The 27,560-nt window shown below is 39.6% G+C and overlaps 2 protein-coding genes and 1 long non-coding RNA gene across 5 annotated transcripts; 1 reads left to right on the forward strand and 2 right to left on the reverse strand.

Moving 5' to 3' along the window:
* The first annotated feature begins 591 nt into the window (after positions 1-591).
* Positions 592-20,497, forward strand: LOC139611901 (uncharacterized). The gene is made up of 4 exons (XR_011686378.1): positions 592-716; positions 16,808-16,908; positions 18,672-18,762; positions 20,361-20,497. It is a non-coding gene; the product is annotated as an uncharacterized lncRNA (long non-coding RNA).
* Positions 2,606-7,070, reverse strand: il1b (interleukin 1, beta). The gene is made up of 6 exons (XM_071466773.1): positions 6,847-7,070; positions 6,355-6,406; positions 4,875-5,064; positions 4,010-4,186; positions 3,548-3,684; positions 2,606-3,302 (listed from the first exon to the last, which is right to left on the reverse strand). Exons 1-6 carry the CDS (start codon positions 6,879-6,881, stop codon positions 3,084-3,086), a joined length of 810 nt encoding a protein of 269 aa, XP_071322874.1. The 5' UTR covers positions 6,882-7,070; the 3' UTR covers positions 2,606-3,083.
* LOC139611898 (metal transporter CNNM3) lies at positions 13,750-27,560 on the reverse strand. 3 transcript variants are annotated; one of them, XR_011686377.1, is made up of 12 exons: positions 26,844-27,560; positions 26,427-26,761; positions 24,882-25,058; positions 23,529-23,686; positions 23,186-23,329; positions 22,939-23,097; positions 22,476-22,645; positions 21,599-21,695; positions 20,376-20,506; positions 19,315-19,441; positions 14,241-16,875; positions 13,750-14,114 (listed from the first exon to the last, which is right to left on the reverse strand). XR_011686377.1 is itself a non-coding variant. In XM_071466926.1 (12 exons), the coding sequence occupies exons 1-11, from the start codon at positions 27,549-27,551 to the stop codon at positions 19,040-19,042; spliced, it is 2,256 nt and encodes a 751-aa protein (XP_071323027.1). In that variant the 5' UTR covers positions 27,552-27,560; the 3' UTR covers positions 13,750-16,875; positions 19,019-19,039. The 3 variants fall into 3 exon arrangements, 2 of the variants coding, with proteins under 2 accessions (XP_071323027.1, XP_071323026.1); XM_071466926.1 differs by adding an exon at positions 19,019-19,089 and having other exon boundaries at positions 13,750-16,875; XM_071466925.1 differs by having other exon boundaries at positions 13,750-16,875.

A 27,560-nucleotide genomic window follows, 5' to 3' on the forward strand; every position in this document is an offset into this window, starting at 1 on the left:
AAGTGTTAATTTCATGACACATACAAAACATGAAAGCAATTTCATAAAACACAAATTTATAACAAAGATGTACAGTTTGAACTAAACCAGTTCCACAAGATGGAGATAAACAACAGAAACACCTCAGCTGCAAGTTCCTCTCCAAAAAAATACTCTTCTATGATTTATATTTTTATTTAATATGGTTTTCCCACATAAAAAGTGAAAAAATAAGAACATCTACTCTAACTTCCTCATTGACTCTATAACAGATGTGTCAGAGGTTAGCACAGTTAGCATCTCTTATTTGTTTATCTTGTTTATTAGCTGTGAATTTGTGCGCAAAAATGTAAAAATGTGAATTTAATTTGCTCTGCACAAATATTCAGATGCAAGTGTATTTTACTTCAGAAAAACATATCTACATTTGTAAATCATGTATATATATATATATATATATATATATATATATATATATATATACATATAAGGTAGGTAAATAATATTGGCAGCATTGGCAGCTCCTATTGGCTAATTGGCACCAGCTGTTTGCAGAATGCTTCACAGTGATTGGCTCATTCACAGCTAATAACATCCAATCATATTCATTCAGGTGTTACGGCGCGGACATTAAGATGATCTGGCTCACACCGGTGAGCAGACGGTGCAGTTCCCGGTGCCGGTTCACAGGCTGCAGGACAGGGGATGACCGCCGGACCTCGACCCGCCGTGATGCGGTGAGAACCTGCTGCTGTGTTCATGTTGCTGGTCAGGTTGTGTTTCCGGTGCTGTGAGCTGTGGGTGCACTGTTGTTACCTCCTGCTGCTGTTGTTGCTGTTGTTGCTGTTGTTGCTGTTGTTGTTGTTGTTGTTGTTCCGCTTCAGTTTGTGATCAACATGAATTATTGGCACTTATGGCTTCTGCATGGCTGGGTTTTCCTCCTGGGGGCCCCTGGGGCAAAAAGTTGTTAGTGGTCCCCTACTAATTTTGCCCCAGAACTGAAATAATTGATTATTATTAAATCAATTTGTCGAATAACTATAATAATATAGTTTTTTTTTTTAAATAATTGATTGTTTTATGTAATTTTTTAAAGCAAAAATTCAGATGTGAATGCTTGAGTTTCTCAATTTTCTGTGACATTAGATTGAACAATTCTTGTATTTTTGACTGTTGGTGATTAAAACATGAAGTCAGAATATGTGAGTTTGGGCTTTAGGGAATAATTACAGACGTGTTTCACTAGTTTCTAACATTTTATTCACTAAAATCACATATTAAAGACGATAACTGTCAGAGTGTAAATATCATAAATGAATAGTAATCATAAATAATGATTGTTGCAGCTTCACACCTCACCTCAAGGTTTTCTGTGTGTTGATTACTTGACACAGAAAAATGATGCTGTAGTCGATATCATGTTGCTTAATCTGTGTGTTTTCATTTGCTTTGCTATTATTACAAACAATAAATCAAATTCCTGCTGCAGTTGAGCTAATTTCTCGGTTGTTCGACACGTGTCTTGTTGCCGATGCCCGGTGTGATCCATACATTTGAATTCAAGCACATCCCCCCTGTGGTCTGAGGTTGTGTTGGAGGTTTTCTGTTAGCTGGTGCATGTGATTTAACTGATCACCAGAGATTAATTTCTTTTAAACGTGGGTTTATGGTTGTTGTCTTGATAGAATCCATGTCTGAACTCCTGCTTATTGATCATTTAATTACCTTTAAGAGAGGAGAGGAGGCCTGGCTGCATGAAAGCCTGTGTTTCTGTACACTGTACCTTTTAGTTGTGGATGGTGCTGAACTCTTTGCATATATTTTGGGGTCTTGTACCAAACAAACTTGTTCCTTTTACATCTGGAGAATATGATTTGTAGGTCAGAGCATCTCTGTGACACCACAATGCTTCATTTCAATTAATTAAATAATGCAATTTCAATTCATTGTGCAGCCCTAATTGAGATTCATATAGGGAAACCAAATGTCCGTCCTCATGAGCCTCAGTGCAGAATAGAGCAGACATACAACCCCCACACAGTGTTAAAGGTAACAGTGAGCAGCCTTATATCCGCAGCACCAACTCCGACATAAACAATTTATTTATTTTGGAAAAGCGTGACTGAATTTGATGTACGCCTCTCGCACATGGACTGTTTTAATATGGCGACTCTTGTCCGTCTTGTATTAGTGTCTTGCCATATGTCCTCTGAGACCAATCAATAACAAGTCACCTCTCAGATGAGAAGGGCTTCATTAGCTTTAAAGGGAAATTGAAACAGGCTTGTTGTAAAGGTTCAGGGTCAGTGTGGCAGGCGTTTGGTTCAATGGGACTGAACTTCACAGAAACTACAGTGAAATCATAAATTTAATTACATCTGGACAATGTGTTTGTAGTAACAACACAAAGTTGTTTTTCAACCTTGTTTTTCATAAATATATTGTATAAAATTCAACATCACAGTAGCACATGCAGTATTTTTATCATAGTACTCAAAGCTAAAATTGAGTATTTTCTGATGTGTCCCTCCTGTATCTCATCTGCATGGTGGTCAAGTGTCGTACAAATCTTGGTCTGGTCACGTTAGTGTTTTACAGCCACTAAAATCGAGGCACGGAAAAGATGCACAGTTTTCAACAGGTTTATTGGATACATAAAAAAACTAAAACAATTATGCTTTTTCCATAGAATCAGGCCCATCAGCCCAACACTGTAATGTTTTACATGCAAAACACTTAAAATGAAAGTAGCATATTTGCTATAACAAAAATAATCAATAATGAATGAAATTTAACGGGTTATAATAACAAAAAATATTAGTAGTTTTGAGGAATATCCTGTTACATTCTCCAGCAAAGAAGATACACATTTCACAGCATTTACCAGTGAATAAAGGAACATAAAGTTCCAGTCTTTTTAGTGGGTTATACAGAATTATTAATCTCTGCCTCTAAGTGAAGAGCATTTTCATACTGCGGGCGATTGCTCCATCTAGTGGTCAGGTATAATGACAGTATTTAAAAAAATACCCTCAGCATAATTCTGGATACATTCAACTGTGCACAGCTCATTCAGCCAATCAAAGCATTTTTATTTTTTTTTTTTAGTAGTTCATCCTGAAGGCGGTGACGCGTTGGTGAGCGTCCACCTTACACATCTCCACAGGCTGGTTATCGTCCTCAGAGGAAGTGCTGATGAACCAGCCGCGGTATTTAACGGACTCGAACGTGGTCACATTCACTCCTGTGGTTCCCACTTGGAAGAGGAAACGGTCCATGTTTCCGTCATTGCTGATCCTCCTCAAATTCTCCTCACTGCATTCCTGCCACCAGAGAGATACAGAGGAAACGTCGCATGTTAATTATTTTATGTTTGGAGGTAAATAGAGAAAAAAGGATGAAGGGTTACAAATGACTTCTTAAATCTTAGGGATCTTTAGGAAATCCAAATCATAAGATAAAAATTCAAACCTTTGTAAAAACTAAATTGTGGGATAAAATTTTAAGATAGACACTTAAAATTATGACAAAATATTAGATAGAAACTCAAAGTTGATAGAAGTGTTACCTCCAGATTCAGCTGAGCACGGTTGCCTTCCATATTGCAGGCAATGTACAAGTTGTGATTTTTGATTGACAGAACAACAGTCTGACCGTTGGGTCGACAAGGACCAGTAGAGACGTAGTTCACCAGTTTAAAATTCACTAATGTGAAGGGAACAAACAGAAATACAGGATTTGATGTTACTTTAAAGACATTGCATTATTATATTTCTACTGTCAAACTGTGCAGTTTGTTAGTTTACGCCACTGCTGGGTTCATATTTAACTATATGTTGAAGTTTATAATCTTGTATTTTTTTTTAATGTAAATTCTTAATATAATAAGTAACTGAAGCTGTTTATTGGACAAAACTATATTTTACTTTAAAATACAGTGCAGCAGAAGTGTTAAATAACAAAGTGAAAATACTCAAGTACTCAGATTTACAGTATTGCAGTAGAGTCTTTGAGTAGATGATCCTCGTACCTTTGCGATCGCCGTATCCTCCTTTCAGCGTGGCGGCCTGCAGTTTTAACTCTTCCGACTTGCAGATGATAGCTTTCTGCGAGCTGTCGCACAGCGTGCACTCCCAGCTGCTGGTACGTTGGAAGATGATCCTTTCCTTTCCTGTGGAAACGTCTGCAACCGTCTTCACAATTGTTTCTGTGGAGAGGACGAAGTAGATGTTAGAAAAAGAAAAAAAAAGAGGTCACAGGTCGTCTGTCAGCAGGTCACTATGACCCAGAGTCAGGTTCTGTTGCTAGGCGACATCTAGTGGTCGTAGTAACGATGACAGGAGCAAAGGGAAAAGTGCGGTGACGTAGTTTATAGAGCGACAAAGTCCACGTCAGGAGGAGGTTGGGGTGGATGGATGAATATGAACCAGGAGAGCGGTGTTCGATTCCCATGTGACAGTAGCAGTTTATGTTGTTTCGTTGTTATTATTGTAACCATGACAACAAAAATTGTCTAATGTTGAGGAAGCAATTACTTTAACCGAAATCACCATCTTTTACTAAACCTGACCAAGCCATGACCGTTATTACAGTAACCACGGTGACAAAGGTGGGTATGCCACTGTTGGTACAGTCCGTGTCTTTATTATAGTAACCATGACAACCAAAGTCCACTCTGTCTGCTATAGGGGCGTTATTTCAGAGACACTGCTGTGGGTCGGATCAAAGGGCTGTTTTTTTATGTTGCCTTCTGAGCCTTTTGCCCATTATTGCTTTTGCTTCACTTATCGAAACACTTTGTAAAGCTTCTATATAAATAAAGTAATAATAATAATGATGATAATAATAATAATAATGATAATGTGAAGCATCAACATGTATCTGTCATCACCCACCGTCCAGCAGACTGTCCATGATCACTGCGCAGAGCTCATTGTCACTCAGCTCCCAGGGACTGCGAGTTGGGGGCTTTTTCATTCTGTTCACTGCAAGCAGCACAGTAGCTACACTCTTCATGGTCCTCGGGTTATGGGAAACCACCAGGTCCAGTCCCACATCAAGTTTGATGATCTCATCCTTCATGTCCTACATACACACAGACACACACAGACACACACAGCACAGAAACCGCACATCAGATCCTCAGCAGGTGCTTCCCCTCAGAAGTGACAGTGCCAAAGTTTGTGGTGATGACTCAGGAATGTATCGCAAAAATAAAAGGAAAAAGACACATCAGTGAGCCCCCTTGACTAATTACTACAGAACATTTCTCCACAATGATTGTAATAATTAGACGTCTTAATGTAAAGATGATTTTGTTCCTGAGGATGTGCGGAGGACTTTCAGTGAATCTCAACATTAGTTGAAGACTGAAACACAACAGATTTTTTTTTTTTTTTAATTAATGTCTTTAATTTTTATTTTTGTGCCCTTCTGATGAACCCAGACAAAGAAACCAGTGTGATTCCCTTCCACAGCGACAGGTGTTTTCTTCATTAAGGTCAGGAGACCTTTCGGCACCGTGGTTGAATAATGATTACTTGGTTGGGGAACAATAGTGGTCGTGATTAAAAGAAACAGATATTGCCTGTAGATAAGAAACAGGAGGACACAGATCTGTGCCAAATTCTGACATTTCCTCCTTTGCTCCTTTGTCACTTCAATGCAAACACATGTTGCACAAAGGAAGTCAGTAATGTGACTTTCTTAGATAGTTGTGGGGCCATGAGGTTCACAGAGGGAGGAGGTTTCTGTGGTCAGTCAACAAAATGAAGATGGTAGTACTTTTTGTTTCCTGCTGACAGTCAGCATTGGTTTCTCTTAGCTGTGCTCTCCACAGTTACCTAATCTCTGAGTGGTTACTACTCGGACCATGATAACAAAGTTCCCCAAACCGAGTAATTTTAGTCCAAAATATCATCCTTCCTAACCCTAGCTGAGCTGTTTGCGTACCTCAACCTCAACCTAATCAAACCTTGTGCATCTGTATTGACATCAAGGCAGTCAAGGCAGGCAGAAGAGAGGCTCGGATCCTCTCTTCTGATTGGCTGACTGACCTGTTGTTACTAGAGCTCCAGAGAGAAGCCTGAGAGAGGAGATGTAAAACTACACTGAGATGGTTTTTGGTTCTTAAAAACACAAATATATCTTCATATGAATATCATCACTTAAAATAAAACAGTGTAAAAGTGTAAAATATGGGACCTTTAATACCCCAGTTACACTATATTCTTCATAATATCAAGTAAGAACATCTGAAAGTGACAAAATATGTGAGAATGAAACACGTCTGTCAAGTGAGAGTGATGATACGGATAAACGTGAAAGCCCCAAAGTAAATTAGGACTTCCACATCCTCATAATAATTCCTCTTACCGTCATTTCAAAGCAGCGCGATTCACATTCAGTATTGTCCGGTCCCAGTGGGCTGAAACATGACAAAGAAAGATTTCTAATTATCAGTTGTAAGACTTGGAAGTGACATTTGCAGGCTGTTTATAGACGCTTGAATTTTATTTGTATTAAATGACAAACCCCTATAAACAACACATTTTTAATAAACGTTTCTTTGTTGGTGCAGAAGTGAAACACGTCAGACAGGCTGGACGCCGTTCCCTTTTTGGAGCAGGTTACTCAGCATATAATGTAAACTCTTGAAAAAATCCTCTTCCTCAACACATATGTCATGCTCTACACTCCCCTAACACACCGAGTATGACCTGAAATCCCACTTTTTAAAGAGGTTTTTAACCTGTGACATTGATATATTCTGACAGTAAGTGAAGGCAGCGTTAAGATAAATTTAAAAATACAAAAGTACTGTAATGTGAGGCACAAAGAGAACATTGTAGACTTTGTTAAACTTACCCGTCCAGAGCTTGAGACAAATCAAAGTCGCACATTGTCTTGATGTAAACTGCTAAATTCAGATTAATGATAAGAGTTGAGTGATTCTTTCTTTGTCAGTGGTTCGTCTGTTTCCTTTCGTCCGAGCTCCTCCACTTGTGTGCAGGTTGACTGAGCTGTTCAGTCACAGACGTCTCTTATGAGCAGCAGCACCGCCTCTCAGCTTCCTTGTTGTTGTTGCTTTACACATGCATCTTCTGTGGTGATCATCAGAAACTGTCATGACCTACTTTTACCCATGCAAATGTAAACTGTCAAAACCAAACCTGGCACCAGTCATTTCTGGATAATGAAGGTTATACACAATGTGAGGGATCAGTGTGTCTGTGACATTTTTTGTCAACTTTTATGCCAAGACTCCGCCCTGACATGCCACACATCAGATTTTTACCGAAGAAATTCAGTAATTTTTGAAACCATGCATCTTTAATTCAACACAGAAGTAGATGAAATCAGGCGGGTCATTTTTAGCTGACATGACAACTGTCGCCAGCAGATTTTATTTTATTCGACAGTGGCAGTTACAATGGACACCAACCCCCCCCACACACACCCCGCCACCCCCACTGTTGGTAGCAACAGTAATGATGATAATAATTATAATCATTCCATGGTGGTCCCTTCCTTCTGCTCTCTCTCTTTATTTATCTTACTATTATTATTACTATTATTATTATTATTATTATTATTATGCTCAAGTGCATATTATCTAACAAGTGCTACATCCTGTAAGTTGAAGTTAACGAAAACCGTTAATATATTTTCCTGTTTACATCTAGTGGTATCTGGTCATTTAGATAGTTTTGATTTTATCTGTCCGACTTCTGAGAGGTCTGTGCCTCCGCCTTAACGCGATGGAATTTAAGGGAGTTTCCTTGACACAAAAGCAGCCATGTTCGCGGCTCTGTGAGGCTGTAAGGCGGTGCTTTGAGCTAAATGCTAACATGCTAATGTTTAGCAGAAGTAATATTTAGCCTGTTCTTCACCTTAGTTTAGCGTGTTAGCATGCTAACATGTACTAATCAGGAGATCCCATAGAACCACTCCAGGATGTGGCTGTTTAACAGAAGTGGGGAAATTTACCAGATTAACCACATTTGCCGACCCAACAAGTTAGTTTTCATCAAGTCTTTCCTCCTCTGAAACTGGAATAAACTGCTTTCAACAATAAAGCAAAAATGGAGCCCTCTGTGTCATAACCTGTGGTTTGGTGCGCCACAGTGAGGTGACGATTTCGCACTAAAAAACACGCACTTGGACAAGAGGCGCAATGGTGAGATTAACGCTTCATCCAAAAAGTCATTTTTGGTTTGGCAAAATGAAAATATAAAGGATGTGGGCTAACAGGTTGTTCATCTGGTTAATCTCCCCAACTCCATGAAAGAACAGGACGCGGCCCCCTCCCACAGCTTCTGTCTGGGACCTTCTGGGACTGACAACCACACTTCAACATCAACTTTGACCTGATAATGGAGCTAATGTGAACAGTTAGACCATTTGTTACCTAAATCTCATTGTGTAAGTGGCGGTTAGTTTTGGGTTTACTGTGAAGTGATCTCAGTGTGTTTGCACGATCCTGGAACAGCTGGTTCTTCCTTCAGGATCTCCTCAGGGGACATTATGAGTCGGCGTGTTACTACCAACATGGGTAGGGTGACGTGACACAGATCACTAGCTCAGGGTTAACCAGGAGAACCTCTTTAGGTCTTGAGGTTAAGAAAACAGAAACCAGCACTTTCACAGTCTATGGTTTAAATGAAAAGTCGGTTTGCTCATAAAGCACCTGTCTGTGCTGTCAAACGTTCAGGCGTCATATTTGATCATTTCCCTCCTCACAGCGGCTCAGTCAGGCTTGTGAGGTCTGATGGACATACTGTATCTTCAGCACTGATTCTTTGTGAGTCCTGAGTTTGCACTCATACGTCCTGATTCAGGAAGTAGCCGCAGCCCCGTACTGTGACAGAAGCTCTCACCTTCTGTCTTTTTCACTTTTACACATGACCAAACTGCCAATGATCAAAATGGAATCATTACAACTTTAAACTCAATGGAAAACTCATTGGGTTCTAACACCTTTTTTTTAAGTGCTACAGGGCTCAATATGATGTAATTTCTTGGGAAAATTGATGCTGGGGTGTTATAATAACGTCCCTACTTCACCCTCTGCATCTTAAAAACCACAATGGCAGGGGACTTTACGGTGTAATTTCCAGTACAGGAAACAGTGACAGACAAATGAATACTACAAATAAATACTATAGACATAAGGAAAAGAGAGTGTGTGTGTATGTGTGTGTTTGTGTGTTGCAGTCCTGTGGCAGGAAGTGGTACACATGAACTCATGCAACCAGTGTCTTCGGGAAATATACTCGTCAGTCTTTACACCTGCGATAAGCTTTTCTTCCCCCAATGGTTGGCACTCTCAGTCCATCTCGATCCATCAAAAGTTTCTACATCTTAGACGGTAGATGAACCTTTAAACAAAGCACTTGTTGTCCGGCTCACAGATGAGATGTTACATGTTGGAGTTGTTTTTTTTTTTTTTTTTAACCATCTTGGAACCAGATTTAAAATAAAAGGGCTGTGGTCTGGGTCACCTTTTGTTTCTGTTGTACTGTATGTAAATGGTTTGAGATCAGCTTGTTCTGAACATGTATTCTCTGATGACTCAATTATTTTTGCAATGTATAAGGAGGAGAATAAATTAAGTTCTCTCTTCATATGGCCAAAACAAAACTCATTTAATTGGATCTAAACCTCGGCTTCTGTGGTGCAAGAAACTGGAACAAGTTACCACTGCATATTAAAAACTGAAGTGACCACTTCAGTTTAAAAAAAAAAATTTAATTGTGGCTTATGTCAAACCTGGAAGTGCAATCATCTGAGCTAATTTGCACAGTGTGTGTGTGTGTGTGTGTGTTTGTTTGTGGCTCTGTGTTTCAGGTGTTCCTTCTTCTAATAAATTAAACAAACATTATCAGAGGATCTGAAAACTGTGATAACAATGACAATGACACTTTTTTTTGGCCACTAAATCACAGCGGAAACAAAATGCAACACTGACATCATCACCTTTTTAACTTGATATAAAAAATAGTTGCCTTATTTTATTTCATGCAACACTGCAGAATTGATGCGAAGTTACCCGATCAGGAATCATTTGTTTCTGCTGCCAAAACCTGCAGGTTTATAGTAACAAAATAAAAGCGCTCATTATGCAGAATGATCGCTGTGGGATTAAAATTACTGATGCATCAGTGTCACTTTAACGTTGCAGCTGGTAAAGGTGGAGCTCATTTTAATTTCTTTATTGCTGGGTAGCTTGTGAATTTCCACCTGGGAATCAAGTATTATCTTAACATCATGATGATGATGATGATGATGATGCATCGTAATTTATTGATTTATGTTTATTATGAATCTGAATCCGCATACTACTAAAGTCATTAACTTAAGCAAAAACGGCAATATCACACACTTTGACAATACCAGCACTCAAACCTTACTTAAATAAAGTGTGTATTCTAAGTATTATTGACTAAATTTACTTAACGTATCAAAAGTGAAAATACAAGATGTACAGAATTAAGTAGTATTTGCTTTTATAGATTATGTTTTTGGGCTGATATTACTGTGTATGTTACATTTTGCTTTTGTAGTTGTGGACAGCCACGACCCGATGCTTTGTTTCCAGGTTGTCTGTGAACTCAACGTCTCAGTAACTGAGGGAGTTTCTTCAGATTTTCCACAAACATTCGCTCAAAGCTCAAAGATGAGCTGAGTGAAGTAAAAGATAAAATATGAGCAGTGGAAGTATGAAGTTACATAACATGGAAATACTCTCGTAAAATGCTGATTTACATTCAACCTCTGGGACACGGAAGACAAGAGGTCAGAAACCACTGGTGTGAACTATCTGCTTTTAACTCACAGCTGTGTGTGTGTGTGTGTGTGTGTGTGTGTGTGTGTGTGTGTGTGTGGTCGACCATGTAGTCTGCTTGTTGTGAGCTGCTCACTAGTACACAGAAAAACCACTGTCTCTGTTTTGTGGCTCTTGAAAGGCAGATTCTCACCTTTAACAGGTTATGTTCATGTGGTAATGGAAAGTTTTTATATATAGGTTTGATGGTTGCGCTCATTATTTGTGCTCTGTTTTCTGTGAAAATATAATTAGCACTTAACATGAAAGTTGTCAGAAGTTTTATTCACCCACAACCTAACTGCTTTGTTTCCCTTCCACAGTTATGACAGTGTAAAGGATTTAACACCTTTTAAAACCTCTACGAGGGAGTGAGACCTACACCTTTTTAAATATCAAATTCAAGGACTTTCAAAGGCCAATTCTGTCAAATTCAAGGACCCAACATGGCATAGTTTGAGACACAGATGAAGGTCAGGCACTGTTCCAACAGTAAGAATTTATCAGGCTTTACAGAAGCTCGCAATTAAAGAGAGAAAGGCTTGAATGTTGTGAAGACTTTCAGTTGTGCTGTTACAGACTGTGTTCTCCAACACAACACAACCCGTGTGAATTTATATCCATTTTCCAAAACTTTCAAGGTGTTGTGAGATACGTGTTGTTACAACCATCCCGGGTCTCGCCCCATGTGCTTTTAGTGTCTGAGCAGCAGTTTGGATTTATGGATCTCTGGATTTGTTCTGAAATCAAGACAAAATACACATTTTTAAAGGAGCTGTTTGCAAGTTTTTGCTATGGCTATGTAGCTAACGTTAGCATTAGCAGCTGTTTACTTACCAGTCTGGAAGAAACACTGCGAGTTCAGCATCAAACTTCATTATTTAACTCACCAACAGCTGCCTCCAGAGGTGGAAAACAACGCCTGTGTTAACTCATTTCTTATTTTCTACTGACATTAGCATGCTAACCAGCTAGCTCTAGTCCATCTCATCACTTTCCGATACCGAGTCACTGAAGGTGAAGATGCTTGTCACATTTAAGGGGAAACGTGTCTGTGTGGGGAACAGAAAAGGCAAACGACAGCAACACATTTAGAACAGGATCGAGTTTATTACCTAAGAAACTTACTGAAAGTGTTAAATGCAGTGGAGTCTCAATGCACCTGAAACCAGCAGCATTCCCAAAAAAACAAAACAAAAAAGAGATTCTCTACAAACGTGACAGAGGAACCTGTTGAGTTCTCATTATCTCCTGTGGTAACAGTGTTGTTCCTGAAAAGTGAGACTCGCTTTCCAATAAACTATGTCCTCCAATTATATTCTATCTAATATATTAATACACAGCTCTCTTCAACCCCACCCCCCACCCACCCCCCAACCCTTCTCTCGATCAGTATAAGTAGCACAAAGTAATGATGATCTTTTTTACATTCAGTCTTGTGATACCATAAAAACTTATTACAACAAAACAAAGAAAAACAGCGGAAAAATATTTACTCAGAATCACAACAGTGGAAAAAAAAACAACCAAAATCTCATGGAATATGGCAAAACGAGCGATGCCAGTGAACGAATCAAACACACATGGAATCAAAAGAAAAGGTGGAAATGTAACACATCTGGTGCAGAGTCGACTCCGCTGCTGCTTGCAGGTTATCTGAACACAACACTCACAAGTGAAGGGAGTGAAATCTTTCCAGCTCTCCACCCCAGCTGTGAGGAAACCCCCCCTTTGTGCTGTGACTACACTGTAAAAAAAATGAGACTGTGGACAAACTTGCTTTTTGAAATTCAACTAAGGTGAATAAGAGTTGAATCTTTTTTTTTTTTTTAGTTTGAAATTCCCAGTTTGCTTGTGGCGGAGGGATACGTCCTGGTGGCTTCACCGGGACCAGTAGAGCTGTGAAGTGGGAGGAGTTTCTGCTTCCTTCAGTATTTTCCCTCGTTCATTCAAATTTTTCTTTTACCAGTATCCTCAGTTTTTCTACGAGATCTAGATTGATGGACAGTGTGAAATACTACAATACCCATGAGCATCTGCTGCTGTTTCTATTATTGGTGCTGAATCTTTGGTAATCTGGTTGCTATGGAGACGAAAATCAGAGCGGTACTGAATTCAAAACACGTTTAAACAAAACTCAGCATCATGACGATTGGACCCCACTGAATTTTTTTTATACACATATCTCCTTGTTTAATTTTTTTACTTTATATTTGTTGATTCCTTTTTGTGTTGCTCTGTTTTAGTAGTTAGTTTGATTTTGCTTCATTTATCTGACTTTTATTGCCTGGAGAAACATGATGTAACATTATTTTGAAAAGTGCTATAAATAAGAATTCAGTTTACCAGTTTATTAGGCAGCAGATTCTCACATGTCAAAGACTGGAACCAGCAGATATTTGGCATTTTAGCTTTAAAAAAAAATTAAACAATTACTTTACTATAAAAATAGCTGTTAATTAATTTAACTAATTAATAAACTTTTGACTAAGTGCAATTTAAATACAACAAATTCCTTCCAGGAAACATTTATGTGTTTGCCATATTTAGAGGACACAAACTAGTTCTTTTCGAGGATGCCCCTCACCTTAAACTTCAGAGTGCACTTTTTTTTACAGTGTAGTCACAGGAGTCGCTTCACGTGAGTGTTGCATTAAAACACCTTTGAGAAAACCGTCCACAAAAACACTGATCTATGTTGAAAAGAGTTGGCCTCGTTAATTTCCTCCTCATCATTAACATATTCATGTACAAACACAGGAAAGGTTTTTTTTTTCAGAGGCCGTTAATGACATATTCCACATGTTTACACACACATGCAACAATGACTGACACAAGCTTGAAATGCATGTCATCAACACACAGTGCGGCTAATGGAGCTGTGGCGACGACTGGATGCTTGCTGACATGTACAAGTGAAATATTGTATGTTTACACACACACACACACACACACACACACACACACACACACACACACACACACACACACACACACACACACACACACACACACACACACACACACACACACACACACACACACACACACACACACACACACACACACACACACACAGGAATGTGAACAGAACTCAAACACACACAGGAGAACAAACAAGGTGCTTTAAGGTTAATAACTGGATGCTTTAACTACAGGGTGGGAACAGCTGAATCTGACCACATGCACCAGTTCACCGTTAATCTGATTTCCAGTTCCAGGGTTTAAAGGAGTCAGTGAGTCAGTGCAGGCGTCGGTCACAGCGCTCACAGGTTCAGTGGCAGTAAAATACTGACCGGTTCTTAAACGTCTGTTCAGCGGAGGAAAACGAGACAAGGGAGAAACAACTGAGCATTTCAGAGGAAAGGAGGAATAAATAATATTCAAAATATTTATGTAAATCCTGCTGTTATTCTATATATTGCAGCCCACATACCTGGTTCAAATCTGTATCTTGCTTGTATTTTCCCTTATTATTTAAATTTTGAATTGTCCTGCTTTTCAGATGATAAACAATGAGTCATTTGTCGAGGACTGTAAATCAGAAAACATCTGTTTTGGATAAGAAACAAGTTGAAAAATTATGATGATAAAAAAATACATAAATATGATTTATGATGGAAAAACATTTTGCCTTCAACACTGTCTCTGATAAATACTCTTGATATTCTATAAATTATTCTTTGTCAACAAATCCCATGAAAATAATCAAACCAAAACTGAATGTCTCTACAAACATGTTCTAAGTATCTACAACCTCATTTATTTATTTTAATTTTGTTTTTGATTTTACTGTTGATTTGCTTTTACTGTGATGAGCATGGTTTGACTTTTCTTGTTTTATCAATACTGAGCAATTTTTTAAAATTGATTTATTTTTTAACATTGTTTTTGCACAGACTCTTTAGAAATGAGGATCAGAGAGACAAACTAACGCAGTGCTGGTTTTGGGTGTTGACAAGAACAAAAATATAGAACATATTTCCTTTATTTCTCCCAATATGACTGAGAACTATAAGATGATTACCTGGTGATTCATTTAAGCCACAAAAGGTGAAGTAAATGACTCATCAGTGCATCCCGATGACGTCTTCAGAAACTAAAGATGAGTCACATATGAGATAAGTGAAAACAAACAAATCCTGACATGTGAGAAGCTACAATCAGAGAATTTGTCATTTTTCCAGACAAATGATTTGTTAATTATCAAAATTACTGTTTAATTTTCTGGTAATATACTGCAGTAATCTCACTCAGATGGGACTAATCAGCAGGGCTGGGTATCATTTGAAATTTTTTGTACTGGTGATGATACAATACCTGAGTTTCAGCACCAAACCCAACATGTTTTTTTTTTTTTTTTTCAGCACCATACTTTGATGAATATAAACATGTGCAACTAACTTTTATTATTATTATTATTATTATTATTATTATTATCAATGAATCTGCTGATTATTGTCTTGATAAATCATTTTGTCTATAAAACGTTGGAAAACGGTGAAAACATACTGACTAAACTGATCAATCCAACATAAAAACCGATGTCATTTGGTGTTCTGTTGATCAGCTAATCAATTAATCAATAACCTCTACAAACATGTTTTTAAACAAAACAATTTATTTTCTTTTAACGAACGTTCTCCAGTGTTATGTATAAGAAGCTGTACAGGAACACTGCCTGAACAAATACAGTCTAAAATTGGTAAAATTTTGATGGAAGTCTGGAACTGTCCCATCAAACAACAGTGAACAAAATTACAAACGTGACAACTTTGATAAACTTGTCACATATTTTGTTTGACCAAATACACTCTGAGGTTTGATACCCAGCCCTGTGACCCAGTCGTCTCTGTTCACTCTGAGCAGCCTGTTGTTCTGTTTGTGCTGCAGCTCCAAAGACAGATACTGGAAGTCAAAGTAAAATCCACTGTAAATAACTTGAGCAATGAAGCTGATACACAACACATGCATGTTAAATTTACGACTAGAGCTGCAATTAAAGACAAATTATTTTCTCCGTTAATTACTTGATCTTAAAAAAATGTGAAAAATAGTTTCGTCTCCAAATCTGTTTGTTTTGTCAATTTATTATCACACAAATGAAAGAAAAGCAGCAAATGCTCCAAGCAGAGAAGCTAAAACCTGGAAAGTTTTGCATTTTTAACTAAAATGATTAATGGATTATGAAAATAGTTTGATTAATATATTGACTAATTATTTCTGCTCTAATTAACCACTAATTTTTGGGGCATTTTGAACTTATGTTAATTTGATTCAATAATAAAAAAAAAGGAGGAGGTTTTCAGTCTGGATTACATCCTGGGCAACTCACTGCTTCTAACTTGAATATTGACAGTTTATTAATTGATCATTTTTGGCCGTTCACACTGACAGAAATGTTACGTGAGGGTGAAAAACCCGAACGTACCTTACAGCTTGTAAAATAGCTTAATACTATCAACAGTGCACAAATTTCATGTGCAAATCTGCTTTTTGACCAGCACTGGCGTTTTTAGTGTCTCAAACGGACGGATGCTTCCACACACACACACACACACACACACACACACACACACACACACACACACACACACACACACAAACGAATCATACATTCACACATGTAGCTTTGGCACCCAGACAGGCAAAAGTGAGGAATGGCAATGCAGAGTTTAGTATGAAAGGCTAAACCTGGAAGAAAGGCACCGCCAAATTAAAATAAAATGTATTTATACATTTATATATATAATATACACATCGTTCAAAGTGTATAAAACAACATAAAATAATAATCGCAATGGGAAGCACATGAAGGAATGGGGATGGAGGTGAGACGTGTGAGCGGTGGATCCACATCCCAGACAAATAAAATCACTCTCACTCCAGTCAAGTCCAAAAACTACGTTCCAGCCATAGATGATTCATCGATAAAATAAAATAAAAGCAAAATCTCTAAATGGTTGAAGGTGTTTCTTTGTTTGTTTTTTGTTTTTTCAACAGCAGGCAGACAGAACCGCACTACCCATGAGCCTCCTCTTCTGTGGAGCTTTCCTGGGCTCTACTGCCACCTGCGAAACCCGACCAATGAGAGGAGAGGTGGGGTAAGTGAATGGTCATGACACACACACACACACAGACACACACACACAGACACACAGAGACAGACAGACAGACAGACAGAGTGTTCAGGTGATGAAGAGAGGAAGCAGCAGACCGACACTCACTAAGAAAGATGGCACAAAAGAGACGAAGAAAAGCCAGAGGAAGTCGTTCTCGGGGCATAGAGAGGTGAAGAAGAACGTCTCTGTTCTCTTACAGAAGTAAGAAAACCTCATTCAAAACCTCACTGACATTTCTAAGAATTTAACTGACCAAAAATACAGCCTGAGAAGTAGGCTTGGCAGATATGCAGAATGTAATAACTCAGTATAGTCCAGGCCAAATACAGCGATATACATGTTGTGATATTTATATATTATTGTGATATTTATTTATTATTGTGATATTTATATATTTATATATAAATATTTATATATCACAATAAGTATGATGTACAGTGAATGATGTACAAAAGTGATGTACAAAAAAATCCAAATAGAGCTGGGTGATCTGGGTAAAAGATCATATGAAAATCTTTTTGAGGGGAATCGCAAACCACAAACTTGTCACGTTTTCCATCCTGTTTCTGCTCAGATTTTATTGTGAAAGTCCTGACCAGAAGTTATGATTCATCATTCATCTGATGACTCATTTAATTCTCTCTCAGAGAAACTTCAGAGAGTCTCACTGTGTTTAGTTTGAGTCCCACACAACATCCTGCTGCCACAAACACTCACTGGAGCATCAAATGTGGATTAATCCGCCGCTGAAAATAGTCCACAAATGCACTAATGTTTGATTAAACTGGTATAATTTAAAGACAATAAGTCAGACATCACTATGTTACAAAATCTTTTTACCTTAAATCCTGTTTATCTACACATGAATAATGTGATAAAGTTATTTCTCATTGATTTTAAGGAATTTATTCATTGTACATTAAAGTATCTTAATAGATGATTTGCACAATTAAATTGTTTTTTAAGCAGTAAAAAGCAATAAAAACTCAAACTGACCAACTAGCATGAATCCATCCAAATTTAGCAGATAATCCACAATAAAGCTCTTTAATTAGAAAAATCAAATCCAAACTTACTGTAAGAAGACAAATTGTAGTTAAGTAATGAATGTTACCACGAATGTAACCCAAATGTGGGCAGAACCACTGCAAAGTAAAGTGTACCTTTCATGTTATTTTGTAAATGTAATGGAGTTTTCTCCTTTAAATAACCTTTATTCCATGAACAATAACCCAGTAAACCCCCCCAAAGTAGAACAATTCATTACTTTATCCATGAATGATCTCAAATCTGATGTAAACCTATTAAATACCCCAATACTTCATTTTTAAAATCTCTTAATTTAAATAATTAATATGCACCTGAAAATATTTCAAACTCCAAAACCTTAAATCAATAATTAGAGGATGTGAAATTAATGTGTTAATTAAGGGGAAAGTAACTTACCCTTTAAAATCTACTTAATTAGCTCAAAGTGTTGAATGAGTGATGTAAACTAAGGATTAATTAAGGGCAGTTTATTTTAAGGGATTGTTGTTTCATAGTGTGTCAGTGATCATGTGACCAGTCCTGTCAGTAAAAACATAAAACAAATAATCAAATCCACTAAATCTGAAATGGACGGGTCAGAGGTCAGAGGTCAGAGCAGAAAGCTGTAGACCTCTAATATGGACGCCAGAGGACACGTTTCATCTCCGAGTGGTTATAATGTGATTCATGACGACTGTAACTTCTGTGTGAACCAGCTCAGACGTGCAGGTGATGAGGGAACAGGTGTGAGTGTCTACGTGAGGGGGTGTCAGGAGGACGGAGATGACACAGGATGAAGAAACAGAGGTTAGAGAGCCTCACACACACACACACACACACACACACACACACACACACACACACACACACACACACACACACACACACACACACACACACACACACACCTGACTCTGAATAAAGTAATTAAAATTTGTTTCATGAAAATAAAAAAACATCCACTGAGACAGTTGATTTCAGAAGGTAAAGGGTTAAAAATATCGGTGTGTGTGTGTGTGTGTACAGTCTGTGTCTGCTGTCTGTGAGGCTGTGTTTCATTTACCTCATGCAAAGAAACAACAAACTAACAGTAGTTCTCAATGGTATCAAAGAATGAAAAGTTTACAGGAAACTCTGGACGCGCCAGAGAAGAAGGAGACACGGAGGCAAGGAGGGAAGAAAAAAGAGAGAGAGAGAGAGTTTAGTTCAGCTGAAGGCAAACAGGAAAGAACATTCCTAAAAAAAATCCTACAAAGGCGTTTTGTAAAACCGTATTCAAGAGTTTTAGTGATTTCTCATCAGCAGTGAGTGTTAGTTCAGAGATCCACGGGGGTCAGACGGCGTTTTGAGCAAAGCTACCTTGTGTGGTGTTTCTGTCGTTGAGCAGCTTGGTCTGACTGTTGGGCAGGATCTTAATCTCAGGAGGATCTGGACTCTGGCCGACACGCGACGCCATGAGGGCGTTCAAATACTGGAGACGTGTCACCTGCAACACACGAATCAGGAAGTCAGACTGAAACACTTCTTCACTGCTTTATTTATACCTGCAACCTGTCAGAAATTCACCTGTAGAATACATTCAGGTGTCTGTTTTACACAGTTCTTAAAGTGTTGATCTCCATCGGAAGACATATCTGTGGTTTTAAGAACCAAAAACCATCTCAGTGTAGTTTTACATCTCCTCTCTCAGGCTTCTCTCTGCAGCTCTAGTAACAACAGGTCAGTCAGCCAATCAGAGGAGAGGATCTCTCTTCTGATTGGCTGACTGTTTTCTAAGTGAGCTAATAAAAATATAGCAGATTTCAGGCAAACAGAGAAACCAAATCCTGCAAGGTTGGATGGTGGGTCCAGGTGGGCGGGGCTTGGGGTGTGGCTGAGAGCAGTGACTGCTTTGTTGTGACATCACAAAGTTCCAGAAGTCCTGACGGCTGGTTTTAAGGCTCAGTTTCTGAATACAGGCTGTGTGCATTTCTCTGTGGACTGAGGCTTTGATACTTTCACAGTATTAATATAGAACCTGGACCTGCTTTATAATCACAAACACATGGACATCTACCTTTAGACTGGAGGGAACCTTTGAATGTCTTTATTTTTTAACTGTTGTTCAGACAATGCAGGTAATTTGAAGATGTTACCTTCGATTGTGGGAAAGTTTGTGGGTATTTTTTAATACTTTCTGATGTTTTATGAACCTTGTGGTGAATGAACAGATTAGACAATGACAACAATTACAAAAAAAAAGAGTAAGTGTAAGTGTGCAAATGTTAATAACTGTTTATCTGTATCGACCTGTTTCACACTTGTTTCAGTCTGTTCTGTATCACTTCATGTGTTGTTCCACTTCGGTTTCTAGGTTACGTGTTTGTCATGTAACTATATCCAACTATAAATGTTTATGTTGGCAGGCGTGACGCACTCACCCGTATGAGCTGCAGGTCGGTGAGAGCTCGGACGGTGTAGTCAGGACAATAGCTGGACGGGCTGGTGGCGTCTGCTGACTCAAAGGGATCCCTGGGAGAGTGACGCTGGGTCGACACTGGAGACTGGTGCACTGTTACAACACACACACACACACACACACACACACGTCAGCACAATATCTGTAATCCTGCAAGTTTCTATTTATAACCACGTGCCTGCTCATCATCATGTGGAACCCATTCTGTAAACACAGTGGAATAAAACTTTATCAATCAATAGAAATTATTAGTTTGAAATAATCACGTTTTAAGTATTAACTGCATCAGAAATAATCAAACATTAGAGGAAACATAAAATACAGTTTGTTATTATTTTACAGCCTGACTGATACTGAGATACTGGACATATTTGGAATTTTAAAAAAATCTGAAGAGAAACACAATTTTGACACTGATCTTTTAGATTTATGGGTTTTTTGTTGTTTAGGTTTTTAATCCTCATTTTTATTTCTTTTTTGCATCAGTCTCATAGTTTTCCTGTCTGCTGGTTTACTGTCCTGTTGTTATTAAGTCATTTATAAAGAAAAACAATACCAACTATGTGGCTGCAGCTTCAGATGTGAGGATTTGCTGCTTTTCTGTTTTATGTTGTTATAACAGCTATAACTGGTGTGACAGAAAAAAGCCATTTGAAGATGTTTTGTTTTTTTTTATTTTACGACAATTTATAAACTCAGTGATTAGTACTCAGTAACTCAGTAATGAAAGTGACCATTAGGAGTTGTTTTAATCAGCTGTAAGAACATTGTCTCACTCGGCTCAAAGTCAACGTCCAAATAAAACCCATGGACGCAACATCCTCAAACATCGCTGATGACATCATCAATTACATTACTAATAATCAAACTCCCATCTAACGGAGACGTCGACTGTCTGTGTTTATAAATGCGTCTAAAACCTGTCAATGGACTTCAGGCTCTTCCTTCTTTTAAAACTCATTTTTCTGCAGCAGATCCTGGTTTAAGGAAATGTTTTGTTTTCTATTTTCTGATTTGTCTGTTTCTGCTGGTTTTTACCTGGTTTTCTGATCTCACCTGAGTTCAGTTTATTTATAAAGCACAGTAATCTTGTGATTTTTGAAAAGATTGAAGTTATTATTATTGTTATTGTCTGAATGTAAAATCAGTTTGAGGCTGGATTCTTCCTGCAGCTCCTGAACTCACCTGAAGATGGCAGCGTGAGAGCAGAAACACCGTAGTATGTGAACGCCCCATTCTCAAACTTCAGCCCCTCTTTTCCAATCTCCACCTCCACACGACCCTGACAACAAACAAACAAACAACACAGTCTTTAGTTTTTTCTCCTGGTGCCTCTTCATGTTAAATCCAGAAATGTGGACTTGATTCTCCTGTGATCAGTGTGTCGTGTAACAACAGGTTTATGATGAAAACAAACACAGTGACTGAGCTCAGGATGAGCTGATGCACTCATGTTTTCATCATGTCTCAGCTCAGTCATGAAATAAAACTTTACCGAACAAACTGAATATTTACTGACTGACTGAGGCTTTGAGACTGTCACAGTATTAATATAGAACCTAGACCTGCTTTATAATAAAACATTTTAAAAAACACATGAACATCTACCTTTAGACTGGATGGAGCTTTAACATTTAATAAATGGTTTATAACACATTATAATATAGTTGTAAGCAGATCTAAGCGATTATTCACGTATTTATCAGCATCTCCACCTGTGAGTGGAGGCTGTTGTAGAATAATAATATAAAAATATGTCTTCATAGGAGAAATTAATTTTTTTTACAAATACTGTACATTAATAAGAAGCCATGTCCATATAATTTCTTATAACTACATAATAAGGTTTTAAACCTTATGACAGATGTGGTGAGTGTGGTTTGGGATCTTATTGATCTTATTATGTTGGCTGTTATGTGCATATATTTGTTTAAATGTCATCAGTTATTTTTGGAAACAAAATGATGCATCATAGTTGATTTGTCCTGAAATTAAAGACTGAAATAAAGAAATATCTGATTCCTCCAGCTGTCGATGTCTGTGTGTGAACGTGAGCACGAACCTGCAGCAGCAGGATGAAATAATCCACCGGGTGGTTGCGGGTGTAGAGATAGTGGCCCGGGCTCAGCCGGTTGCTGGGGTCGAAGTGCACTTCCTGGTTGACACTGGGGTGACGGAGCAGGTGGAACAGGACCCTTTCTGACACGCGGCCAGGGCTGAAGTGCTCCACTTCTACAGGGGTCAAAGGTCAGAGAGGCAGTCACACAGTGGATCAAACACAGACTGTTGACTTCAAGTAGCAGTTTGATTTCCGTGTGTGTGTGTTTGTTGAACCCATTCTCAGACTCAGAATCCACAGGGACGACGGAGGATGTTTGATAATATGTAACAGTAACATAATCATTACACATGCTGTGTTAAACTGTGACTAATTTACTCAGTCAGTTTACTCAATCTTTCCATTTTGTCGCATATGTACAGGAATGCAAGTAAATATTCACACACACACACACACCGGTACACACCTCTGGACAGGAAGCGGTGTGTAGCCAGCAGCAGCTGTGGCGAGGTGCGGATCTTGGGTTCTCCTTCAGGGGGCTTGAACAGAGAGAACTCCTCGTGGACGCTGCGAGGTTCCAGAGGAATCTCCAGCTGAGGGAGGGGGCGCTTCACTTTCCTGTCCACTGCATGGGGGGGAGGAGGTGAAGGGTCAGAAGTCTTAATATAAAGAGCTCAGAAGCTGAAGCAATAAGCACGTTTACAGAGACTTACAGTAGCCGTCAGATTCATCCAGGATCTCTGACTTGATGATCTCCTCGATGACGTCCTCCAAGGTGACCAATCCCAGCACCTCGTAGAAAGGGTCCCCCTCCCCCTCATTGTTCACTTTCTGGACGATGGCCATGTGAGAGTTGCCTAATAGAAGTGAAAAGGTCAGAGGTCAAATCACAGAAAGTGAATTCCTCATTTTGGTTTTATTTGACCAGGTTCTGAGATTTCTGTCCCCACGCTGCAATGAACTGCTGATTAAATTTGCAAATTTTAAAACGTAAAACTTGACGCGGTTTCTGACTCACTGACTCCACGGCAACAGAGGAGCGTGTCCACAGCTCACCTTTCTTGAACTCCTCCAGCATGGCGTCCAGTTTGGTGTCATTGAAGACATAGTGCAGCGGGTGATTGTAGAACTTGGTGATAGTTGTCATGGGGGTGCAGTCGTCTGGGTCCACCAGAGCCAGATCTTTCACATACAGGATTTCCACTATGTTGGACCTGGAAACCAGACCACATGTTGATGACTGGACACTTAGAGGCAGAAAGCAGAAAGCTGGTCCACTGGAAATAAAACCATGTGTGTGCTGGTTCTTTCTTTGTGTCATTATGAAAAGTTCAAACACTGAACTTCTCTGTTTTTATGCTTCATAGCTGCAGTTTTAACCTACTTATTTTGTAAGTGTCCAGGAACTGATATTTGTTATGGTGACAAATTCATATTTCACTGACGGTGGTGACGGATGCTGGTGCACAGACATGTTGGTTCCCAAACTTTGTGACTTAAAGCAAAACAAAGTCAGAAACAAGACAATGTCAGCAGCTTTGAAAACATTTAAATGTGTTAAGAAAACACCTGCAAATGAAAAAAGAGCTGAGGATTTGTTCAGTGTCTATAATCAATATTTTTGTGATTAAGAAATTAATAGAACATGTTTGTAATTTGGTGTTAATGTAAATATTATTTATACTAGATTTTGATTAAACAAATTCCTGAGAAACTCTCGTGTTATTAGCTTTATTAGTTGTTCTATTATAATAATAATAATAATAATTTTAATTCCTTATTATTATTTCAGATTAAAGGGAAAAGGAGCTTTTTTGGTCTTTTAGTTTGAAGAGCTTAACGTTTTAGTTAACATTGAGGTAACACAAGTTGAACACATTAAATAGTATTATTCCATCAACCGTAAGGCTGTAACCAATCATTTTCTCATTATCAATACATCTGATAATTATTTTTTAATAATCGATTCATTTTTCAGCATATAAACTGTCTAAAAGGTGAAAATGCCCATTGTTGTCTCCCAAGCTGACATTTCTTGTTCTGTCTGGGCAACAGTCAAGAATTAAAAACTATGAAACTAACAAACATTCACATTTGAGGAGGTGGAACAAATTTTTGTTATTTTTGATATATATTTTAAAAAATCAATCAATTATCAAAATTGCTGGCAATTAATAATCTGTCAGTCATCTAATCAATAAATTAACCATCAGTGTCAGCTTCAGAGCTCTGGTTGGTTTCTGGATGCCAGCTGAAAAAGTGAAACTGCCGAGTACAGTGGGGGTTGACAGGGAGCCAACAACCAATCTCTAACAGGTGAATCCGGCCGTGACTGAATCGACTATTTTCATCAACAAACTGCAGCTTTTGTTCGTCTAAGATGACAAAGTTTTTTGTCGCCGTGCCCACCTCTCCTCCTCATAAATGGGCACCCTGGTGTATCCGCTCTGCATGATCTCAGACATGGTGGAGAAGTCGAGCACGGCCGAGCTGGGCAGCATGAAGCAGTCCTTCAGGGGGGTCAGAATGTCCTCCACCGTCTTAATGCGCAGAGTCCCGCGGCTGAACTCCTCCTTCACAAACTCACTGCACAAACAACACACACCAGAGTAAGAATGTTAACAGCTGTGGAAGAAAATACATGTCTAATATCTTGTTAACTGCAAATAATAAACAGCGCACAGTACAAGAAAACTGATGAAAACAGAAACTCTCATAGGTGAGAACTGGGTCATGTGACTCATTATATTATATTATAAACTTATGTTTGTTTAAGATTCAAAAAACTGTTTGAAAACTCTTCTTTCATAAATAGAAACATTGGCTGCACATGTGTAAATGTAGAAGTGTAAATGTACACACGTATATGTGTTTGACTTTAAGTGTAGGCATGTATATAGGTAAAGTAGGAATACAGGGGAGACTGGGCACAGTTGCAACATGTGATGGTTGCGATCGAGCCGTCCTCCAATCAGAAACATACTAGCGTGATATGAAAGTAATCAAATCAAGTAATTAATCAAAACTTACTTAGTTTGAATCCTTGTTTTGTTGACTTCTGAACCACAGGGTTAGCATGCGTCAAGGTCAGTGTTAGCACATGATGTGTCATGTCTGAACGGTTGCAACAAGCTGTTGCAACTGAGCTAAGCAGCCAAATCAAAACAGAGACTAAATGACAGTTTGTTTCAACATTTTTAGTTCAAAATAGACAAAACATGCAGCTAATTTTGTTCCATAGCAAAATTGTGCCTATTTTGACTTAAGGTATGTTCAACACACAACAAAACTCAACAACTGCTCTTCGATAAATATTAGAAAACAGATAAATAAATTAAACAATACATATCTTCAGAATACTATGCTTATTGAGACAAAAAGCTAAAGTTAATTATTGAAATTTAATGTATTTTCTATATGTTGCGACCGTCCCCAGGGTTGGGGTCAGTTGCAACATCTGAATTCTTCCATTTAAATAAATATTGTGAATGATGTAATCATGTTTAGGTGGCGTGGGTAATGAGCTGGCAGACATAAGTTTAATATAGAAAAGTTTGGTTGCTCCAGTCCAAAAAGTCTCTGAGCAACTGAGAGAAATGTAAAAAGTGTTGAGTCTGTTTTATTCTTCTGGTTCTAAATGTCAAAAAGTAAATGTGATGGAGGAAACTGGTTGTGCAGTGTAACATGTCCAGCTCCACCTTACAGTGAAATACATGCAGCACTGTGGAAAAGCTTTAGGCACTTTAGATATTTAGATTCTTATCCAACCCAAACATTCAGCCACAGTCACAAAGAACTGACTTCAGAGACAAGAAGAACAAGGAGTCCTGCAACAGAGACCGAGAACTGAGGAGAGCCGGCGGTTTTATGGGATTATTGTTGCAATGATGGTTTAGTTTCAGTAACTAAAACCTCAGCCCCTCACTGGACATGCAGCTGAGTGTAAGTCTGTACCTGTAAGGATCATTGACGCTTGTGCGGATCATCTCCATCGCCCTCTCCCTGATCCCACAGGTGCTGATGTCCCTCCGCAGCGCCAGGTCCAGGATCAGCCCCAGGGGGCAGGACAGGGGGCAGGTGAGCACCAAACAGACCTGGGCCAGCCAGGTCAGAGCCGGGGCCAGCTGGAAGCCGTACCCGGAGCACACGATGTGAGGAGCCAGCTCAGCCAGGAAGAAGATGAGGAGGCCGCCGGTGAAGACGGCGGAGAGGATGGAGCCCAGAGCCCGGTACAGGAGCACAGCCAGGCCCGAGTGTCCCACAGCACAGAGGAACAGCAGGGAGCACGTCTGGGGTGGAGACAGGGGCAAAGAGGCATAAAGCAGCGGAGTAACACTTCCACCTCATCCACCACCCGCAGCCCACACTCACCAGGAAGTTCCCCCTCCTCCTGATCGGCTCCAGGCGTTTGGCGGCCCGCTTCTCCTCCTCGGACCCGCAGCTGTGCAGCACGTACAGCTCCACCGGGTCCGGCCACAGCAGGCTCAGGCTCACCGTCCTCAGCAGCCCGCAGCCCAGCAGCAGCAGCACGGTCAGCACGGCCAGCCCCCACGGCGGGACGTGGTCCGCCGGCAGCCCGGGGTCGGTGTGGACCCGCAGCCTGTCCGGGCCCGCGGATGCCCACCTCCCCCCGCTCAGCACGCACAGGTGGTGGTAGGTCTGCTCGCCCTCAGCGGCCCCCGCGGAGATGCTCCTGTGCCGGACCTCCACCGTTATCAGCCCGCTGTACCTCTCATCCGGGACGAACCCCCCCTTCACCTGGAAAGCGGACTCGTTGCGGCTGGAGTCCCGCCCGCACGGGTCGGCCGCATCCCCCACGGCCCCGGCCGCTCCGCCGGCTGCCCCCGCGAACGCCACCCGCGGCCAGCTTCCATTCAGATACAGCCCGAAGAGACGGAGCTTGAACGTGGCTCCTTCTGGCGCCGAGATGATCCGGTTCTTCATGCACACCGGACGCGCCGGGTCCTCCAGCCGCAGCCCCAGGACCGGCGGAGCTTCCTGGCTGCAGGCGCCGCACCTGATCCCGCAGAACAACAATATCATCAACAGGAACCGTAGACCTGCCAAGCTGGCCACCATATTGGAATT

The sequence above is a fragment of the Trachinotus anak genome, unplaced genomic scaffold, assembly GCF_046630095.1.
Source record: "Trachinotus anak isolate AG129_WGS33_773 ecotype Australia unplaced genomic scaffold, CSIRO_AGI_Tana_v1 ptg000028l, whole genome shotgun sequence".
Classification (NCBI taxonomy): Eukaryota; Metazoa; Chordata; class Actinopteri; order Carangiformes; family Carangidae; genus Trachinotus; species Trachinotus anak.

What these genes read in the sequence shown, in the direction of transcription:
- il1b (XM_071466773.1), bottom strand. Translation starts at nt 6,881, where the DNA reads ATGTGCGACTTTGATTTGTCTCAAGCTCTGGACGG. An exon ending in AGGATACGGCGATCGCAAAG is followed by an intron (nt 3,685 to 4,009) that starts GTACGAGGATCA and finishes CCTTCACATTAG; the next exon opens with TGAATTTTAAACTGGTGAAC. An exon ending in GTGCTCAGCTGAATCTGGAG is followed by an intron (nt 3,303 to 3,547) that starts GTAACACTTCTA and finishes CTCTGGTGGCAG; the next exon opens with GAATGCAGTGAGGAGAATTT.
- LOC139611898 (XM_071466925.1), bottom strand. Translation starts at nt 27,551, where the DNA reads ATGGTGGCCAGCTTGGCAGGTCTACGGTTCCTGTTGATGATATTGTTG. An exon ending in TCTCACGCTGCCATCTTCAG is followed by an intron (nt 20,507 to 21,598) that starts GTGAGTTCAGGA and finishes GTGTTGTAACAG; the next exon opens with TGCACCAGTCTCCAGTGTCG. An exon ending in CGACAGAAACACCACACAAG is followed by an intron (nt 16,876 to 19,314) that starts GTAGCTTTGCTC and finishes CGGGTTTCGCAG; the next exon opens with GTGGCAGTAGAGCCCAGGAA.